This window comes from Nerophis lumbriciformis, linkage group LG39 (assembly GCF_033978685.3).
Source record: "Nerophis lumbriciformis linkage group LG39, RoL_Nlum_v2.1, whole genome shotgun sequence".
Taxonomy (NCBI): domain Eukaryota; kingdom Metazoa; phylum Chordata; class Actinopteri; order Syngnathiformes; family Syngnathidae; genus Nerophis; species Nerophis lumbriciformis.
This window is the reverse complement of record NC_084586.2, coordinates 8090810-8113502: the sequence shown is the minus strand read 5'-3', so window position 1 is coordinate 8113502 and position 22693 is coordinate 8090810. Positions and strand designations below refer to the sequence as shown.

Here is a 22693-nt window from a genome sequence, read left to right as displayed (position 1 = left end):
AAATAAAACATGAATTTACAATCCTTCCCGAGACAACTCCAACCTGGCCTCGAACCTGGTACAGCTATCTCACAGGACCAGCACTGACGCAGTGCGCCACTGTGAAAAACTTGTGTTCATATATTCTTATCAGTGACAGAGCAGGAAGGGGCTACGATTATGTTTGTGGTCAAATTTCATCCATCCATCCATTTTCTACCGCTTGTCCCGTTGGGGGTCGCGGGTGGTGCTGGAGCCTATATAAGCTGCATTCGGGCGGAAGGCAGGGTACACCCTGGACAAGTCGCCACCTCATCGCAGAAAAATGTTAAATTTATAATCAAATTTCATATGCTTATTAAAGAATTGTCATTCATTACATTTTGCAGTGCTTTCTCCCTACATTCCCTCTTCATGTGTTCATAATCTATGGAATACTGCTTGCAAAGACAAATGATTTGCCAGATTTCTTCCAGCGGGCACCGTCACATGTCTCTGTATTGCCAATCCAACTTAAGCACTAGTGACCTTTTGACTCCATTCCGCCAATCAAACGGAGGCTGGCAGTCACATGACCGTGCCCCAACTACACACTGTAAAAAGTGACATCACACACACACATTGTGCCGGTACCATTAAAAATAGCTCCTAAATAAATCGGAAGTGACTCATCAGTTAATCAGTACTTTTAAGTGAATACTTATTTTCTTTTACTCAGGTAATGACTACTCATTACTTTGACTTGAGTCATATCACTCGAAATCAATGCTTCTCCATTCTTTTCTGTTGCACACTCCGCCAAATAGTATTGTATAATTTGTCTATAAAATGTTTATAAATCAACTCTGCATAACATTGTATCTTTATCAACATGAAATTTAAAAAAATAATAAAAATATGTGAATTAACATTGTTTTAAAAAGATTTAAATTTCCCTGAAATAAAAAAAAATCTTTGTTTAAACTATAAACCTTTTTGACCGGCTTGAACCCTTTACTACTGAATTAATACAATTATTGATATAGTTTGTATTTAATGATAATACATTATAATTAAATAATAATAAATATTAATAATAAAACATTCAAATGTTCAGCAACATTAACTCAGGAGCCCAACTATTAAAACAATTTAATTTACAAAATAAAATAATTTATGTTGATTTTTATTTTTTTTTTATCAAAATGAGGAAGCCAGGATTAATACGATTGTCATTTCCAGTAATGTAATTGTGACAGCAGTACAATGTAAAAAGTGGTACTGTTGGAAGTATTCCATTTGAGACACTGCCTTGTTGCTTTGAATGCTGGTCTCTCTTACTTCCTGTCTGCATTTGTCTTCTCCTCTCACCTTCCTCTTTTTCCTCGTAACAGCCCTCCTTGATGCCCAGCCAAATAAAGAGCAACTAACTGTTTTGAAGTGAGCTCTTGAGGTTTGAGCTCGGGCCGTTTGGACAATTTGACATTTTCCTTCACGCTGTTTTCTATGTCATGTTCAAACACATGATGCCTTCAATTGTATTTTCAGGATGAAACAAAAGAGGTTGGAAGGGAATTTACATGGCCCCATTTGTCGCGCTTTACCTGACACATGAAATGTGACGAATTGAGGGGTGGGGGTGAACTATCCACTTTACATTGCAGTAGAGTGTTGAATATTTGCTTACTGTAAATTCCCGACTTATAGGACCCAGCGGCTAATTTATGGATTTTTCTTCACTAGCGGCTATAATAAAAATAATTGTAAAAAAAAAAAAACAAGCAAAAACACTCAGAGGTTATTTTATTGTTTGTGCTATGGCGCCATTTTTTGGATGAGTTCGCTCACTGCAGGTGCCGCAGTGTCATTCCATTTACCGGAAGTTTTTTTGTTTTTTTTTCAACCAAAGTATTGTTCAGGTTTTTAGCCATCCACAGCGTTTACACTCGTATAGAGTAGATTGGGAGAGTGGCCGTGCCAGCAACCTGAGGGTTCCTGGTTCGATCCCCGACTTCTATCACCCTTGTCACGTCCGTTGTGTCCTTGAGCAAGACACTTCACACTTGCTCCTGCTGGGTCGTGGTTAGTGCTTTGCATGGCAGCTCCCGCCATCAGTGTGTGAATGTGGAAATAGTGTCAAAGCGCTTTGAGTGCCTTGAAGGTAGAAAAGCGCTATACAAATATAACCCATTTACCATTCATTACTCCAAGCAATGTTTGTAAGTTTTACAACATAACTAAAACAATTCTTACTTACTAAACTGTCCCACGTGTGATGTCTGTAGGAGTGTTTCCATGCATATTTGTACTTACTATCATAATGTATTGACGCTAGCGTTGTTAGCATTAGCTAATATGCTAACACCAATACAAGTGTCGTGTGTTAGTATTATTAACTTACAAAGGCATTATTTTTGTATTGTTTCAGTTTCACAAATTCCTTAGTAAATTCACCAAAACGTCACTGTGAAGTTATTGAGTCTGTTTAGCTGATTGGAGAGCTAGATTCCGCAGCTAGTGGGTCCATGACGATGACTTCTGTTTTGTTTGATCGATCGTTTTACTGCTGTGTTACAGACACCATTTGGAAACAGTGAGGGTATATAAATAAACATTTACAGAATCTTACTGTCTAAATAACTTATTTGGCTAAGTACATATCTGCGGCTTATAGTCTGATGTGGCTAATATATGGAAAAACACGTTCTTCTAAAATTTAGTGGGTGCGGTTTATATCACAGTTCGCTCAATAGTCCGTAAAATACGATACTTACTTATTAAAAACATATATTTAATTTCAGATAATAACAATTCCGTGAAAAACAATACACTAGAACAGGGGTGTCAAACTCGTCTTTATTGAGGTCCACATTGCAGTTATGGCCGCCCTCAGACGGTCGCTTGTATATGTGAATAATATACATGTGAATATGAATATAGATGGAGTCGCCTCATGATATTATTACACAATACCTATACATTTAATAAGAAATTTGAGAAAAATTTGATTTGGGGTACAAAACTAATGCAATAACAGAGAAATGTAGCAAGCGACATTGCAAAAGTAGCTATATATATGTATATATACATACATATACATGTATATGTATATATATACATATCTGTAGCTATAAGATAATGCTAAGAAGGGATGTTTTTAGTGGATCATTTGCTACTTGCCAACTCATGGCTGGGGTCCTTGTAACTCAAATGTTTGCTTGGAACTAAAAGCATGACTATTAACCAAGAGACAGCTCTTATCTCAAAACAGTCTTAAAGGGACCAAACCACATTTCCTGACCTGCTGTTGAGTTGATTGGATCTGCATAAATCACATGGAGGCATTGCCGAGATATTTATAAAACAATCTTGCCTTCCTTCCCACTTCCTCCAAACGAGCTGATAGAAATTAGCAAAACCTGTGAAGTTTTTCGCACCCATGACGTCACCGGATTATCGGATTATTTATATATATGGTATATATTTATGGAAGTATTATTGGAGCAAAATTATTTACAAACATGCATCTCAATCTGTGAGTGTGTAATCCAATTTACGTGCGTGTCACACTTGATGAAATGTAGCTCAACTACAGGGGAAACTATCCACAGAGAAATATAGCAAGCTACATTGCAAAAGTAGCTTGCTACATCAAAGCTATATATATATATGTATATATATATATATATTTGAGTGGTCAGCTTGAAGCGTTTCTCTGTCTCCGACTCCCTCGTCGTCATGTGACATGAGTGCGTGACTGATTTTGCTTCCTGGTTTCGATGACTTGCCCTATCTTGCCAGTCCGTCCATGTTTGGCCCTAACCTTAGCCATTTGTGACTCATCATACAAACACCAACCAATCATTACTGATTTTCTCCGGATGTATGGAGGTTCTCATTCATGCAGGTCATTGGATTTTCTCCGTATTTTTTGTTGACCTGGATTCGCAGACCATTTTGTCTTTGTAGCTTGTAGCTGTGATGTAAGCTACCTCGCTACATGGCTCTGAAAATAGCAAGGCTACAGGAATCACTACTCGTTCAAAAAGTAGCGAAGCTACTGGGAAGTGTGGTTAAGCTATGTAGCTTAGCTACATGTAGCTTGTTACTACTACCCATTATGCATCCTCAGCTGTTGCCGTTTCTAATACAAAGTAGCGTACAGTTCTAACTTAAATCTGTCAGTAGACTTGCTAAAAACTACAACATGAATGGAGTGGAGCAGACGCTGTCAAAGTGGAACCACGTAAATAAAACCCCCGACAGAACGGTGCATCCTGAAAGCGGTTTGAAAACGGTCTTCTATATGCGACAATTTGACCAAAGAACCACCATGACATGTTATGTGGACCACAAGCAAGTGTTTTAAATGTAGAACAAAAAAAAATCATAGTATGACCTTTTAAGTTGAGGTACGACTGTAACACAAAAATAGCAACCTTGAGGCGTTTGTTTATACTTCCTGCATGGTTTCCAAGTGTGTCAAAAGAAAAACAGAATAGACTGCTGCCTCCTAATGGCGACTGGTTAGTGTATCTAAATAAAATGGGATAAAACAAAAGCGTGTATTAGCAAAGGCAAAACTGTGGATGCAACTCTTGTGTTGGATCTCATTAGAATGTACAGGGGTACCTAATGAAGTGACCACGCTCTCGGCTCTTCCTCTCTCTCTCTCTCTCTCGCTCTCTCTCTCTCTCTCTCTCGCTCTCTCTCTCTCTCTTTCTCTCGCTCTCTCTCTCTCTCTCTCTCTCTCTCTCTCTCTCTCTCTCTCTCTCTCTCTCTCTCTCTCTCTCTCTCTCTCTCTCTCCCTCTCAAGTCTCGGTCACTCGGTACCACCGCTTTAGTTCCAAAGACTTACTGAGTGAGCAGCTGTAGTGTAGTAGGCTCCCTCGCCACACCAGAGCAGGACCACCGGCCGGACTGTCTGCTCGCCCCGAAGCCCGCATGGAGGCACCAGCCGGCCGCAGACGCTGCGCCCCTGTCCGCTCCCTCACGGAACCTCCTTGTCCAGTCTGAGGGCGGGTTTGGCTGGTGCTGGAAAATAAGAAGTCTGCCAGATCACTTTCGACCCGAGGGGATTTTTTTTAGGGCGAGCTGGTCCTGTCTGTCGATTTTTTATTATTTTTTTACTTTTCTTTTCGCGTCTTGTGAAAAAGAGCATCGATGAATTCGGATAAAAATGTTTACCTCGGTAGAGACAAAGGCATCATGCGGAAAAGAGCCTTGCTCCTCCGGAAGGGCTGCAGCTTCGAGATTACCAGGTAAGAAGAGGATTGTCGCTATTTGCGTTTGGCACACTTTGGAATCTCCTTCACGTGAACTTTCTATTGCGTCTTTTCACCTTTTCATGTGTCTCTTGCGTCCCACGTTGGCATCGATCAATGTGATTGATCATTAAATATACTTATGTCTGCCGATGGACCGCGTGGATGCTGTTACGCACGCCTTTGCGCACCTGACTCTGCAATGTTAGCATCACATTGGATGTCATGTCACCTTTTTTTTTTCGAATTTATGACCCAGCTGTGAAGTGGATTGGGCAACCCAGCAGACATGAGGGGTGGGGGGTCCAGAGTTGTCCAATCATGTCGGCGGCTTGGGATGTGATAAGGCTGCTTGGACAGGCACATACTCTCATCCCAGCCACACAGGAGTTTGTAGGGGGTCTTTTGAGGGAGGGTTGGCACTGTCTGCATCACTGAGCGTGTGGGGTCCACGCAGAAAGTTATTCACTGCATAATAGTCCAAGATTGTCGTCAACAACTACAAAACCACCATCCACTAAAACAAAATTATCCACTATTGTCGTCAAAATCTACACAATCACCATCCACTAAAAATACGATAATCCAATTTTGTCAAAAAACTACACAACCACTGTCCATCTATAACATAATAATCCAATGTTGTCGTCAAAAACTACAAAAATCACCATCCACTAAAAATATAATAATCCAATGTTGACAAAAAACTACACAACCACCATCCGCTACAAACATAATAATCAAATGTTGTCGTCAGAAACTACAAAAATCACCATCCACTAAAATATAATAATTCAGTGTTGTCAAAAAACTACACAACCACCATCCGCTAAAAACATAATAATCCAATGTAGTCGTCAAAAACTACCAAACTACCATTCACTAAAATCATAATAATGCAATGTTGTCATCAAAAACTACAAAACCACTATCCACTAAATATCATAATAATCCAAGGTTGTCGTCAAAAACTACACAACCAAATCAACTAAAAACATAATAATCCTATGTTGTCGTCAAAAACTACTAAACTACAATCCACTAAAAACATAATAATCCTATGTTGTCGTCCAAAACTACTAAACTACCATCCACTAAAAACATCATAATCCAATGTTGACGTCAAAAACTACACAATCAAATCAACTATCCATCCATCCATTTTCTACCGCTTATTCCCTTCGGGGTTGCGGGGGGCGCTGGAGCCTATCTCAGCTACAATCGGGCGGAAGGCAGGGTACACCCTGGACAAGTCGCCACCTCATCGCAGGGCCAACACAGATAGACAGACAACATTCACACTCACATTCACACACTAGGGCCAATTTGGTGTTGCCAATCAACCTATCCCCAGGTGCATGTCTTTGAAGGTGGGAGGAAGCCGGAGTACCCGGAGGGAACCCACGCAGTCACGGGGAGGACATGCAAACTCCACACAGAAAGATCCCGAGCCCGGGATTGAACCCAGGACTACTCAGGACCTTCGTATTGTGAGGCAGATGCACTAACCCCTCCTCCACCGTGCTGCCCCCAAATCAACTAAAAACATAATAATCCAATGTTGTCGTCAAAAACTACCAAACTACCATCCACTAAAAACATAATAATCCAATGTTGTCGTCAAAAACTACCAAACTACCATCCACTAAAAACATCCATCCATCCATGTTCTACCGCTTGTCCCTTTTGGGGTCGCGGGGGGTGCTGGAGCCTATTTCAGCTGCATTCAGGCAGAAGGCAGGCTACACCCTGGACAAGTAAAACATAATAATCCAATGTTGCCGTCAAAAACTACCAAACTACCATCCACTAAAAACATAATAATCCAATGTTGTCGTCAAAAACTACACAACCATATCAACTAAAAACATAGTAATCCAATGTTGTGGTCAAAAACTACCAAACCACCATCCACTAAAAACATAATAATCCAATCTGTCATCAAAAAACTACAAAACCACTATCCAATAAAAACATAATAATCCAATGACGTCGTCAAAAACTAGTAAACTACCATCCAATAAAAACATAGTAATCCAATATTGTCATCAAAAACTACACAACCACCATCCACTAAAAATATAATAATCCAATGTTGTCGTCAAAAACTCCAAAACTACCATCCACTAAAACCATAGCGTATTTATATATATACATTTTTATTATTTTTTTTCTAAATGGAAAACACTTCCTTGTGGTCTACATAACATGTAATGGTGGTTCTTTGGTCAAAATGTTGCATTGATTATGTTTTACAGAACATCTTCAAGCCGCTTTCTGACAATCGCTTGCGGATGCGCTGTTTTGTGGGCAGTCTTATTTACGTGGCTCACCTTCGGCAGCGTCTTCTCCCCGTCATCTTTGTTGTAGCGGTGTAGCGTGCACGGACGGGAGTGGAAGTGTCAAAAGATGGAGCTAACTGTTTTAATGACATTCATACTTTACTTAAATCAATAATGGAGCAGCATCTTCTCATCCGGAAACAACCACACCGGAAAAACGTCTGACCGGAACTCTAATAACTAAAGTTCCTTGGGTGAATAATGTAAACTCACTACACCGGTATGTTTTAGCGCTTTCATGGCGAGTTTACTGACAGATGTAAGTAAGAACTTTACACTACTTTATATTAGAAATGGCGCATATTTGTAACAGTGTTAAAGTTGTTTATACGGCCACCCTCAGTGTGACCTGTATGGCTGTTGACCAAGTATGCGTTGCATTCACTTGTGTGTGTGAAAAGTCGTACATATCATGTGATTGGGCCGGCACGCAAAGGCAGTGCCTTTAAGGTTTATAGGCGCTCTGTACTTCTCCCAACGTCCGTGTACACAGCGCGTTTTAAAAAGTCATACATTTTACTTTTTGAAACCGATACCGATAATTTTGAAACCGATACCGATAATTTCCGATATTACATTTTAAAGCATTTATCGGCCGATGATATCGGCTGTCCGATATTATCGGACATCCCTAATTAGCACGCTAATGTAAGAGATGTTAGCATACTTCCAAGATGGCGCAGAGTATCAAAATGTATGTTTTTTAGGTTTAAACATCCAAAATTAGCTGAAAGGTTAGAAAAAGACGTTAGCATGATAACGTTCTCACAATGTTAAAGCACGTTACTGTTAGCATACTTGCTCGACAGCACCGGGTATTAAAAAAAACTGAATTTTTTTCCCCTCGTAGGAATATAATCATGGAGCATACAGTATTGCGTCGTAGCCAAACATCTCTGTCCTGGTTGCTCAGTACAATATGGCTTCATGTGTTGTTCGCTAATGACCACGTGATAGCAGCTTATTATCGTGCTTTTCCTTAACTGCCCCCTCACGCCCACCGACACTCTAATTTTCCGCTATTTTCAGTCGGCGTGCGGAGGAGTGCAAATATACCAAGGAGTCTCGCCTCACTGCTTTCCTGGCCGATTGCTTTAATAGGTGTGTGTGTGTGTGTGTGTGTGTGTGTGTGTGTGTGTGTGTGTGTGTGTGTGTGTGTGTGTGTGTGTGTGTGTGTGTGCGTGTGCGTGTGTGTGCGTGTGTCACTCCACTTCACAACCATGGATTCAGGGTGCACGTGTGGGAGAGCGCCTTGTTGCCATTCAGGGTGCTACGGCCTTGAGTCACATGACTCGGGAGGAAGACACTGGCAGTATGGAGGCCCATCCATCAGAACTGGCCTGGAGTGCTGGTCCTGGAGTGGAGGCCAGTCAAAGTAGAGTCTCCGTAGCGAGAGTGTTTTTAAAAGAGCCTCCAGTGAATAGGTGTGTGTGTGTGTGTGTGTGTGTATGTGTGTGTGTGTGTGTGTGTGTGTGTGTGTGTGTGTGTGTGTGTGTGTGTGTGTGTGTGTGTGTGTGTGTACGTTTCACTCATTGCGTTGCCCGCATAGAGGGGAATGACTGAAAGGAGTGCGTTACCTCCTTGCCAAGTTTGGTATTAACGAGAGGACGGGGCTAATTGATTGCATTATCTCCCTTACCACAACATTGGTGCACAAGCTAATGAGCTTCTTGAAAATGTAGCCCTCTTACAAAAGTGTACATTGGTTTGTCTTTACGTTAGCTACGTTCCACTCAAGACGAAAAGATTCACTATACTTTACTTTTTCTTTGACTTTTGTAATGTTTTTATGTGAGGAAAAGAGCCCATAGCCAATGCTTGGCGCCATCTTAGAAGTATGCTAACTTGCCCTAGGTCATCGTGCTAACATTAGCATGCTAACGTTTTATGCAAGCTTTTTAGGTAAGTGCGTATGTTAAACCTAAAAAATCAGGAATTTTGATACTGGGCGCCACCTTGGAGGTATGCTAACGTCTGTCATATTAGCATGCTAACGTTTTATGCTAGATTTTAAGGTAATTTGTATGTTTGAACCTAAAAATCATGGTTTGTGATACTTGGTGCTAGCATGCTAACGTTTTTCTGCGGGGGGTCGGGGGGTTTAGCTAATTTTGTATGTTTAAACCTAAAAATCTGGATTTTTGATACGTTGCACTATCTTGGAAGTATGCTAACGTCTCTTATATTGGCATGCTGACATTATCATGCTAATGTGTATGATAGTTTTGTTGGTAATTATATATGTTTAAACCTAATAATCAGTAGCTTTGATACTTGGCATCACCTTGGAGGTATGCTAACGTCTCTTATATTAGCATGCTAACGTTTTATGCAAGCATTTTATGCTAACATTTCTTACTAGATTTTAGGGTAATTTGTATGTTTAAACCTAAAAATCATGGTCTGTGATACTTGGTGCTAGCATGCTAACGTTTTTTGATCTTTTTTATTTTTACCTAATTTTGTATGTTAAAATCAAGAAATTGGGATTTTTGATACTTTGCACCATCTTGGAAGTATGCTAATGTCTCTCATATTAGCATGCTAACATTTTATGCTAGCTTTTTAGGTAAGTGCATATATTAAACCTAAAAATCAGGAATTTCGATACCTGGCGCCACCTTGGAGGTATGCTAACGTCTCTTATAATCGCATGCTAAAGTTTTATGCCAGCATTTAATGCTAACATTTCTTACTAGATTTTAGGCTAATTTGTACGTTCAAGCCTAAAAATCATGGTCTGTGATACTTGGTGCTAGCATGCTAACGCTTTTTGATCTTTTTATTTATTTTTTTTTAGCTAATTTTGTAAGTTTAAACCTAGAAATTGGGATTTTTGATACTTTGCGCCATCTTGGAAGTATGCTAATGTCTCTCATATTAGCATGCTAACATTTTATGCTAGCTTTTTAGGTAAGTGCGTATGTTAAACCTAAAAATCAGGAATTTTGATACCTGGCGCCACCTTGGAGGGATGCTAACGTCTCTTATATTAGCATGCTAAAGTTTTATGCCAGCATTTAATGCTAACGTTTCATGCTAGATTTTAAGCTAATTTGTATGTTTAAACCCAAAAATCATGGTTTGTGATACTTGTTGGTAGCATGCTAACTTTTTTTTTTAAACAAATTTTGTATGTTTCAACCTAAAAATCTGGATTTTTTTGTACTTTGCACCATCTTGGAAGTATGCTAATGTCTTCATGTTAGCATGTTAACATTTTATGCTAGATTTTTAGCTAATTTCATATGTTTAAACCTAAGAATCCGGATATTTTTAATCTTGGCACTATCTTGGAAGTATGCTAACGTCTCTTATATTGGCATGCTGACGTTATCATGCTATGATTCCTGAGCGCGGCCACCACTGCTGCTCACTGCTTCCTTCACCTCCCAGAGAGTGGAACAAGTGGATGGGTCAAATGTAGAGGTTAATTTCACCACACCTAGTGTGTGTGTGTGACTTTTAGTGGTACTTAATGTGTATGATAGCTTTTTTGATCATTATGTATGTTTAAACCTAAAAATCAGTAACTTTCATACTTGGCGTCATCTTGGAAGTATGCTAACATCTCTTATATTAGCATGTTAATGTTTTATACAAGCATTTTATGCTAACAATTCATGCTAGATTTTAAGCTAATTTGTTCCATGGAGAATGACTTAAGACGTTACGAATAGACGGGCCTGGCACTTTAAGGCTGGTGAAGAGGCTTTGTGTCACGAACAGCAAAAAGTGAACATGAATACTTGGTCAAAACGTTTTTAGTTTGTTTACCCCAACGTTATTTTGTGTTTCGAGATAATGACTCAACACCTTATGACTAGACGGGCCTGGATTTGCGTTCTGGAAAGTGGGGGAAAAACTGTTCCATTGTGACAATAACAGCAAAAAGAGAGACTAAATACCTTTAAACAAAAGTAGTAACACTTTTGTGTTCTAGATGGGCCTGACTTTACAATCAGGCATGTTCAAATTTTTTCCTACTGAGGGCCTTTACCTGCTACGCATGGTGCAATGGTATGTGAGCAATATGCATTAATTATTGCTCATTTGAAACAATTTTTTTGTGGTTTTACTTTCGTAGCTTTATGTACAAATGTTTGTTTATCCGTAGACGTTTTTAGTTTGTTTACCCCAACGTTATTTTGTGTTTCGAGATAATGACTCAACACCTTATGACTAGACGGGCCTGGATTTGTGTTCTGGGAAATGGAAGAAAAAACTGTTCCATTGTGACACTAACAGCAAAAAGAGAGACCTTAAAAAGAGACCTTTGAACAAAAGTGTGTTATTGGTCTGTATGTAGATCCCGGTCTTACAAATTGGCAAAAACACTTTTGACTAAATGGGCCTGACTTTAAATCAGGCTTTCCCAAACATTTTCCCACTGAAGGCCGTTTGTCTATGCATGGTGCAATCGTATGTGCGCAACATGCATTATTTATTGCTCTTTTTTTAATTTTTTTGTTGTGTTGTACTTTTGCAGTCGTATGTAGGAACATTTTTAGTTTGTTTATCCGTACGTTCTTTTGTGTTCCTAGTTAATGACTCAACACCTTATGGCTAGACGTCCTGGATTTTACAATCTGGGAAGTGGGGGAAAAACTGTTCCATTGTGACACTAACAGCAAAAAAGAGACTAAATACCTTTAAACAAAAGGGTGTTATTTGTATGTTAGTCCTTGTCTTACAGATTGGAAAACACACTTTCGACTCGATGGGCCTGACTTTACAATCAGGAGCTTCCCAACTGTTCCACTGATGGCCGTTTGTCTATGCTTGGTGCAATCGTATGTGCGCAATTTCTATTATTCATTGCTCTTTTGTTGTTGTTGTTGTTTTAATTTAAAATGTATTATTATTATATATATATATATTTTAAATATCTTTAGTTTGTTTATCCCTACTTTATTTTGTGTTCCTAGATAATGACTTAACACCTTATAGCTAGATGGGCCTGGATTTTGCATTCTGGGAAGTGGGGGAAAAACTGTTCCATTGTGACACTAACAGCAAAAAGAGAGACTAAATACCTTTAAACAAAAGTGTGTTATTTGTGTGTTATTCCTGGTCTTACAGATTGGCAAAAACACTTTTGACTAGATGGGCCTGACTTTAAATCAGGCGTGCCCAAACTTTTCCCCACTGAGGGCCTTTATCTGCTACGCATGGTGCAATTGTATGTGCGCAATATGCATTATTTATTGCTCTTTTTTCATTTCTTTTTTTGTTGTGTTTTACTTTTGCAGTCGTATGTAGAAACATTTTTAGTTTGTTTATCCGTACGTTATTTTGTGTTCCTAGTTAATGACTCAACAGCTTATGGCTAGACGGACCTGGATTTTGCATTCTGGGAAGTGGGGGAAAAACAGTTCCATTGTGACGCTAACAGCAAAAAGCGACAGTAAATACTTTTAAACAAAAAATGTGTTATTTGTGTGTTAGTCCTGGTCTTACAGATTGGCAAAAACACTTTTGACTAGATGGTCATGAGCTTTGGGTCATGACCGAAAGGACAAGATCACGGGTACAAGCGGCCGAAATGAGTTTCCTCCGCCGGGTGGCGGGGCTCTCCCTTAGAGATAGAGTGAGAAGCTCTGTCATCCGGGGGGAGCTCAAAGTAAAACCGCTGCTCCTCCACATCAAGAGGAGCCAGATGAGGTGGTTCGGGCATCTGGTCAGGATGCCACCCGAACGCCTCCCTAGGGAGGTGTTTAGGGCACGTCCGACCGGTAGGAGGCCACGGGGAAGACCCAGGACACGTTGGGAAGACTATGTCTCCCGGCTGGCCTGGGAACGCCTCGGGATCCCCCGGGAGGAGCTGGACAAAGTGGCTGGGGAGAGGGAAGTCTGGGCTTCCCTGCTTAGGCTGCTGCTCCCGCGACCCGACCTCGGATAAGCGGAAGAAGATGGATGGATGGGTGGATGGCCTGACTTTACAATCAGGCGTGTTCAAACTTTTTTCCACACGGTGCAATCGTATGGGCGCAATATGCATTTTTATTGCTCATTTTTGGATTTGTTTTGTTGTTTGATTTTTGTAGCTGTATGTTGAAATGGTGCCACTGAAGTAGTGAACTTTTTGTCTCTGCGCTGCAACCACATAACTTTGCCATTGTGGGATCAATAAAATCTATCCTATTCAAACCTATCATCTCCACCAGGAGGTATATGTAATTGGGGTTTGTTTGTTAATCAGTAAGTTTGTAAGTTAGTTAGTTAGTTAGCAACACAGCTCAAAAAGTTCTGGGCGGATGTTGATTAAACTTTCAGGAAATGTCAGAAATGGAACAAGTGATTTGATTTTTAAAGCTGATCGGATCATTTCTACTTGATTACCTTACGTTTATGTCACAGGGCTCAACTTCTGTGTGCGGATGACAGACAAGAGGGTTCACTCTGTTTAGTTTAGCAACATACTTCAAAAATGTAAGGCTGGATTTTGATGAAACTTTCAGGAAATGAAAGAAATTAAATGAAAAAAACAACAATTAGGTTTTGGGGCTGATTTGGATCATTGTCTGATTTAAAAAAAAAAAAAGTATTCTTTACCATTGAGCCTGGCTGAGGTCTGCGTTCTTCGGGTGCTTTTCTAGTCATTTATGTTATCAGAAAAACGCATTTAAGCTTGTTTTCATTACATCACACCATTTTTGCTCTTTTTTTTTCATTTTTGTATCTATTTTAAGAAAGAAAAATTTGCTGAGAACCGCAAAAAAAACACGGGCCGCGTTTCGGACACCCCTGTTCTGGGGCGATCCCGCCGTGACACTTATGGCTGAAATAGAAAGTACGGCTGGACTTTCACCGCAGAAGGCGCACTCGTTGGAGGAAAAACAAATATCTTGGCTTCTGGCGGTTTCCTGCTCAAGCTTTTTGTTCGGTGGCCTTCAAAGCGGAGCGCCAATGAGAAACATGTTTCACATTGTCAGTCATCTTTGATGTATTACGGAATGAAACGTTCTTAAAGACACTTCCTGTCAGTTGGCGCAATAACATCGCATGGCTGTAGTTGTGGTTTTCAGTTTATTCCTAACTTCACATTTTTTCAGTTTCTCATCACAACATGTGCGAAGAGGAGTAGGGAGAAACAAAACTTATTTAGTCCTGCCTCTTTTCCATTTCAGAGCAATTACTAACACATAATTAACTTCCTGTTCTCCAATTATACGCAATTTACCCCACACATAGTAAATAATAAATTTCTCAATAAATACCGTATTTTTCGGAATATAAGTCGCACCGGAAGTCCCACCGGGCGAAAATGCATATAAAAGAAGGAAAAAAACATATATAAGTCACACTGGAGTATAAGTCGCATTTTTGGGGGAAATTTATTTGATAAAACCCAACACCAAGAATAGACATTTGAAAGGCAATTTAAAATAAATAAAGAATAGTGAACAACAGGCTGAATAAGTGTACGTTATATGAGGCATAAATAACCAACTGAGAACGTACCAGGTATGTTAACGTAACATATTATAGTAAGAGTCATTCAAATAACTATAACATATAGAACATGCTATACGTTTACCAAACAATCTGTCACTCCTAATCGCTCAATCCGATGAAATCTTATACGTTTATTAGTCTCTTAGGTGAATGAGCTAAATAATATTATTTGATATTTTACGGTAATGTGTTAATAATTTCACACATAAGTCGCTCCTGAGTATAAGTCGCATCAAACTATGAAAAAAACTGCGACTTATAGTCCGAAAAATCATTATATCATTAAAAAAATTACATAATTAATAAATAATATTATCGTATTTTTTAATAAAGAAAATGTACTATTATCAAATAGCATTATTTTTGTTTTACTGAGGTTTAAGGATAGTCTGTTTTTGTCAAACCATCTCTTTAATTTGTTAATTTCTTCTGTTATTAATTGTATTAGCTTTTGTGTGTTCTCTTCTGAACAAAACACTGTCGTGTCGTCCGCAAATAATACTAGCTTTAAGTATTTTGTAACTTTACAGATGTTGTTTATATAAACCTGTATGTACCTTTCAGAATTAATGGTGCCTTCACAGATGTGTAAGTTACCCATGCCTTGGGCACTAATACACCACCATACCATCACAGATGCTGGCTTTTGAACTTTGCGCCTATAACAATCCGGATGGTTATTTTCCTCTTTGTTCCAAAGGACACGACGTCCACAGTTTCCAAACACAATTTGAAATGTGGACTCGTCAGACCACAGAACACTTTTCCACTTTGCATCAGTCCATCTTAGATGAGCTCGGGCCCAGCGAAGCCGACTGCGTTTCTGGGTGTTGTTGATAAATGGCTTTTGCTTTGCACAGTAGAGTTTTAACTTGCACTTACAACAGATGTAGCGACCAACTGTAGTTACTGACAGTGGTTTTCTGAAGTGTTCCTGAGCCCATGTGGTGATATCCTTTACACGCTGATGTCGCTTTTTGATGAAGTACCGCCTAAAGGAACGAAGGTCCGTAATATCATCGCTTACGTGCAGAGATTTCTCCAGATTCTCTGAACCTTTTGATGATATTACGGACCGTAGATGGGGAAATCCCTAAGTTCCGTACAATAGCTGGTTAATAAATGTTGTTCGTAAACAATTTGTTGACAAGTGGTGACCCTTGCCCCATCCTTGTTTGTGAATGACTGAGCTTTTCATGGAAACTTCTTTTATACCCAATCATGGCGCCCACCTGTTCCCAATTAGCCTGTTCACCTGTGGGATGTTCCAAATTAGTGTTTGATGAGTATTCCTCAACTTTCTCCGTCTTTTTGCCACTTGTGCAAGCTTTTTGGCAACATGTTGCAGGCATCAAATTCCAAATTTGCAAAAAAAACCTAAGTTTTCCAGTTTGAACGTTAAGTATCTTGTCTTTGCAGTCTATTCAATTGAATATAGGTTGAAATGGATTTTCAAATCATTGTATTCTGTTTTTATTTATGATTTACACAACGTGCCAACTTCACTGGGTTTGGGTTTTGTATTTGCAATTCTTCATCTCTGCCGTCTCAACCCTATTCGAGGCTGATAGCCGCCCCTTGTTTCTTTGTTACCTTTTTCTCGTTTAGAACTAAAACTGTGCGGCCCGGGGGCCATTTGAGGCCCGCAGAGTGAGTTTTGTTGGCCCACAGCATATCATCCGAAAACAGCAACAATGAAAATGTCAGAAAAAGAGCGAAAATTCTGACTTTATTGAGAAAAAGCTGAAATGTTCACACTAATAATTAATATTAATATACTTTGGCACCTATAACACAAAGTTCTGTCTTTAAATATATATATATATATATATATATATATATATATATATATATATATATATATACCAATCACCACGCCCCTAGGCCAGCCTGTACCCACCCACCCTGTGCCCTATATAATCCATGGTATGCGAATGCTCCCATTAAAATCTCCTGACGATTGAGGGTACCCCCCTCATGAAACAGGCCTGTAGAGATGAAATAGTCTTGTGATTTTTTTTCCCCACACATACATATATTGCGCTCTACTACGGTATCGAGCACTATTTTTTGGATAACCTTATTAAGACATATATATATATATATATATATATATATATATATATATATATATATATATATATATATATATATATATATATATATATATATATATATATATATATAATATCTGGTTTTGAAAATATTTATTTTAGAATAAAAAATACTAAAATGGCCCCGCATACTTGACTTTTCAGTATACCTTGGTGAAAAAAATGTAGACACCCTCCATCTAAAATATTAGAAGCTTTTGAAATAACAATAAAATATGAACAAAGTTTTATTAGTTAGTAAATTAAAAAAATTATAATTCTAACTTGTGTTGACTTAATTAGAAAAATTACAACAACAATAATAAACGCTATTACTTGTGTAACCAAACATTAATATTTTCGTACAGGCAAAATATTTGACACACTAGGTTATGAACTTACACAATCATATTATTATTATTATTATTTATTTATTTCTAAAATTATTATTGTATTCTTACAAGGGAAAAAACAACAATAAAAAAGTAGACAAAAAAATCAAATTGTAATGAGAAAAAGCTGACCTTTTCACACTAATAATTATTAATATTATGCTTAGTCATCTATAACAAATATGTTTGTCTTTAAAGATACATGGTTTAATTTTTTTTCTTTTTAAATATTAAAATGGCCCCGACACACTTGACATTTTAGTATCCCCCGATCTCAAATATTAGAAGTTCTTGAAATAAAAATGTTGTTTGTTAGTTAATTTATAGAAAATAAAAAAAATACAAATTCTAACTTGTCCATCCATCCATCTTCAACCGCTTATCCGGAATCGGATCGCGGGGACAACAGCTCTAGCAGAGACCCCAGACTTCCCTCTTCAGAGCAACATTAGCAACTTCCTCCGGGGGAATCCCGAAGCGTTCCCAGGCCAGAGAGGAGATGTAATCCCCCCATCTGGTCCTTGGCTTGCCACGGGGTCTCCTCCCAGTGGGACGTGCAACAACTTCCCGAGGAAGACGCTCGTGAGGCATCCGCACGAGATGCCCGAACCACCTAAGCTGGCTCCTTTCCAAGCGAAGGAGCAGCGGCTCTACTCCGAGTCTCTCTCGGGTGACTGAACTTCTCACCCTATCTCCAAGGGAGATGCCAGCCACCCTTCTGAGGAAACTCAATTCGGCCGCTTGTATCTTATTCTTTCGGTCATGACCCCCACTTCATGACCATAGGTGAGACGGTGAGGCAGAGAGACTGCAATACTACCCCAGCTGCTCCGATTCTCCGGCTGATTTCCTTCTCCATCTTTCCCTCACTCGTGAACAAGACCCCGAGATATTTAAACTCCTCCACCTGGGACAGAGTCTTGTTCTCTACCTGGACTGTACAAACTATTCTAACTTGTGAATAATTTAATTTGAAAAATTACAACAACAATAATAAACACTGTTACATGTGTAACCGAACATTAATATTTTCGTACAGGCAAAATATTTATGACACTAGAATATGCACTTACACAATCATATTATTATTGTCATCATCATAATCATCATCATCATCATCATCATCATTATTATTATTATTATTCTATTCTTTAGTCAAATGTAAAAAAAAAAAAAAAAAAAAATGGAATGGAATTGAATGTAATGAGAAAAAGCTGAAATTTGCACAATAATAATTAGTTCTATTTTAGGACTAGATGGAACAATCCCATGATACAAAATAACCTGAGTAGAGTGGTAACAATAGGCTACCTCCTTCGAAGCTGCTTCAAAGCGGTTATGGTGTTGGACCTAGTTTGGTGGGATTGCAAAATGGGGGACAGAGGAGGAGGGGGGATGGTTGACAGCTTCATTGGGGTCATCAGTTGGGCACCCTCCTTCACCGGTGTTTCAATGATAGGCCCACGACACCTCCAGAGGGCTCATCAGCAACACCTGGCGTCCCAGGTGAGCCCCCCTCTGCTTTTAACCATTATGTGATGTAGGTCTTACTAGAGCTCCAGATGGTGTCTCCCCTCTTCACCCACAGCCACCGACTGGCTGTCTCTGCTGCTCCTGAGAGGGCTTTGATGGTGTTTTGCAGGGTTTGGCCTCGAACTCCAATGTCCTTAAGCAGCCTGATGGTTGTCCGGCCCACAAAACCTCTGCAGCCAACTTCCACTGGCCAGACCTTGGCTTTCCATCCATTCTGCTCAGCATCAGCTGCCAGTTCGGTGTACTTAAGGCTTTTGCGTTCAAATGCCTTCTCCACAGCGGCCTCCCAGGGAACCGTGAGTTCTATTATGTACACGATATGCAGTGAGGAGGACCAGAGCACAAGGTCTGGTCTGAAGTTTGATCTGGCTATCTCTGAAGGAAAACAGAGCTTTTGATTGAGATCCACCGCCATTTTCCAGTCACGAGCCCTTCCGAGCTGGCCTATGTCTGGTATATGGCCTTTGGTTGACTCTGCACCTTCTCGGATGAACTCTCTTGTGGATGTATGATGTAATTTTGGTGGGGGCACGGCATTGATCTTCACTCTTCTGGCCTCTAACGTGGCTGCTAGACACTTCAGAACCTGGTTGTGCCGCCAGGTGTAGCGCCCTTGTGACAGACTTGTCTTGCAGCCAACGAAAATGTGTTTAAGGTTAGCTGGATATGGACAGAGGGGGCATGTGGAGTCCTCTCCGTACCACTATTTGAGGTTGGAGGGGGAGGGAAGGACATCATAAGTGGAGCGTAAGATGAAGCTGATGTGAACTGCCTCCATGCCCAGTAGCTCCCTCCATGAGACATTTCTCCTCTCAACTCCTTCTCAGCTCATCCACTGTCCTTGCTTGACTTGTGAGACAGCCTTTGCACTTCTAGTCGCCTGCTCGTGCCGACATACCTCCTCTACAACCAGCCGACGTTGCTGAGCTGGAGCAGCCGTATGCCACAACGGTCTGCTCTCACCAAGGCCAAGGCCTCCTCTCCCCTGCTGCACAAGGCCAATGATGTCTCTGTGCCTAAGATCTTCCTTCGCTTGCAGAGTAGCTGCCGCTGCAGTCAATTTCCTTCTGGTCACCAAGGTAGGAGCTGTTTGGGCAACACATGGGTCACGAGACTCTGTTAGCGTCATTTCCAGCCTTACCTTTGCACACTTAAACTCCTCTACTAGGCTGGAAACAGGAAGCTCCAGCACACCTCTTCCATACAGTCCGATGTTACTGAAGCATTTGGGAAAACCCAGCCACTTCCTAGCAAATGAGCTAACCACCCTCTCCAACTTTTCTACCTTTGTGGTTGGTACGTCGTAGATGGTAAGAGGCCACATTAGCCTGGGTAGCAACCCAAATTGGAGGCACCACAGCTTCAACCGGTCAGGGAGCATGGTCTTATCGATGTTTTCAAAGCCAGTTATAGTATCCTTCTTGAGCTGGTCCACCTGCCCTGTGTCTTTGAGGGTGGCATGATACCAATGTCCAAGACTCTTGACAGGCTTCTCAGACATTGTTGGTATAGCCTCCTCACCTACACAGAATCGATGTTCAATCAGCTTCCCCCTCACCACCGAGATGCTTCTAGACATGCTTGGTTTTTATTTCCATTCGGGCCCACTGGATATTTTCTTGCAGCTTGTTTAGCAGCCGCCTAGCACACGCCTTGGTTGTGGTGAGGATGATTATATCATCCATATAGGCTCTTATGGGCAGGAGACGAAGACCTGATTTAATCTTTTGACCTCCTACCACCCACATAGAGGCTCGGATGATGACCTCCACAGCCATTGTAAAAGCAAGAGGTGAGATGGTACACCCTGCCATTATTCCTATTTCAAGTCACTGCCATGCTGTGGTACACTCACCAGTTGTCAGGCATAGCTGTAGGTCCTGGAAATAGGCTTTGACAAGACCAGTTATGGAATCCGGGACACTGAAATAGTGGAATGCCACCCAGAGGAGATCATGAGGAACTGACCCAAAGGCATTTGCTAGGTCCAGGAACACAACATGGAGATCTCTTCCACCCTTTTTGGCAGCTTGAATTTGACTCCATATCATGTTCGTGTGCTCTAGGCACCCCGAGAAGCCTGGAATCCCTGCTTTTTGCACCGAAGTATCAATATATTGGTTCTTTTCCAGGTAGGTGGCCAGCCTGTGAGCCACTACACTGAACAATATTTTGCCTTCAACATTGAGAAGGCTGATTTGGCAAAACCGGCTGATGTCCAGAGAGTCCTTTTCCTTGGGGATCAGGATGCCTCCTGCCCTCCGCCATGCAGTTGGAATTGCTTGTTTCTGCCCCACCACCCTCATCAGCCTCCATTGAAAGTGTAAAACCTCCAGAGATTTCTTATAGAATCGGTATGGAATTACATTGGGCCCAGGAGAGGATGCAGCTCTTGCTCGTCGCACAATTCTCTCCACCTCACTCCACTTGGGAGGGTTAGTGTCCATGTGGTGTTCTGGGGACTCTATTGGTGGCATATCATGTGGGAGAGTTTTTGGTCCGCACCGCTGGCTGTCAGTGTGGTTCTGTTTGAGGTAAGCTTCAAGATCTTTCTTTGATGTTGTGAGTTTGCCACTTTTGTCCTTTGTAAAAAGGCTTTTTGCAAACTTGAAGGGGTCTTTGAAGAAGTTGTATCTAGTTCTCTCCTACATTTTACGCCTCCTTCTCAGATTCTCAGCTCTCCTCAAGGTTGACCGTCTGTTCTTAATTTCTGCCTGTAGAAGGTTAATTCCCTCCTTTTCCTCTTCTGGAGATCTTTTCCATTGTTTTTTCAGCTGCCTTCTTTCCCTAACTAACCGTTCAATCTCCTGCTGCCTCCTGGACGTTGTCGGTGTAACTGTCCTTTTCATTCTCTCTGCTGTTCCATATCGATTCGCACCATAGCTGTAAATTAGGTCTCCCATTCTCTCCAGCTTTCTGATTGCAGTTCCCTTCAGTTGTCCGAGGAGTTTGCTGATGTCTGTGTCAATTGTCTCCCACTCTCTTTTCTCACAGGATTTTGGCCACCTGATTTGTGGCTTTCGTCCTTGCATCTCACTCTCAGTTGCGGGCTGTGACAGGTTGGGCACCGCTATGCTTGGTTCCTCATCCCCAGCCTGAGCAAGGAGATTGATGTCCTGCAGACTTTGGTTTTCGTCCTGCTGCTGGACTTCATTCGTCTTACTTGACTTGCTTCGTAAGAAGTAGCGGTTAATGCGAGGTTCCTTTTGCTCTGACATCAAGCACTTTTTCAAGCCTTGGTGTCTTCTTAGGCCTGCATAGGATGTTACCTTGCTCCAGCCACACCTGCAATTCCGGAGCTCAAATTCTGGAGTAGGTGTTATAAGCTCAGGTATCTTGTTGATCATCGTTCTCATCGTCTTTGTCGTTGCGGGGTCAGTTGCCGTGTAGCCTGTCGGTGAGTCATCATCCTCCCCCGCTCTCGCTGACTCTAGGGGTATTTTCTTCATTGAGCGTTTCGTAGCCAGAAAAGGGTAGAACTTGTACACTACTAGTGCCAAGTCCCTCCTGCCACAGGGGACTAGCCTGTGTCAGGCCCGTTGGGGTATTTCCCTCCTGTCAGCTGTCTTTCCAGGCAGTCACCAGGTCTTTCCCTGGTTGTCAGCTGCTCTTTTCACAGCAGTCACTGGGAAGATCCAGATGATCAGTTCAAT

General features: G+C 40.8%; 1 protein-coding gene across 4 annotated transcripts in view; it reads left to right on the top strand.

Annotated features, from left to right (window-relative positions):
• The first annotated feature begins 4811 nt into the window (after positions 1-4811).
• Positions 4812-22693, top strand: part of garnl3 (GTPase activating Rap/RanGAP domain like 3) — a 145947-nt gene continuing 128065 nt past the window's right edge. For all 4 annotated transcript variants that reach the window (XM_061931809.1, XM_061931805.1, XM_061931807.1 and 1 more), the window contains exon 1: positions 4812-5219. In XM_061931809.1, the coding sequence (XP_061787793.1) occupies positions 5122-5219 (98 nt within the window). In that variant the 5' untranslated portion in view covers positions 4812-5121. The remainder of the gene's footprint in view (positions 5220-22693) is intronic.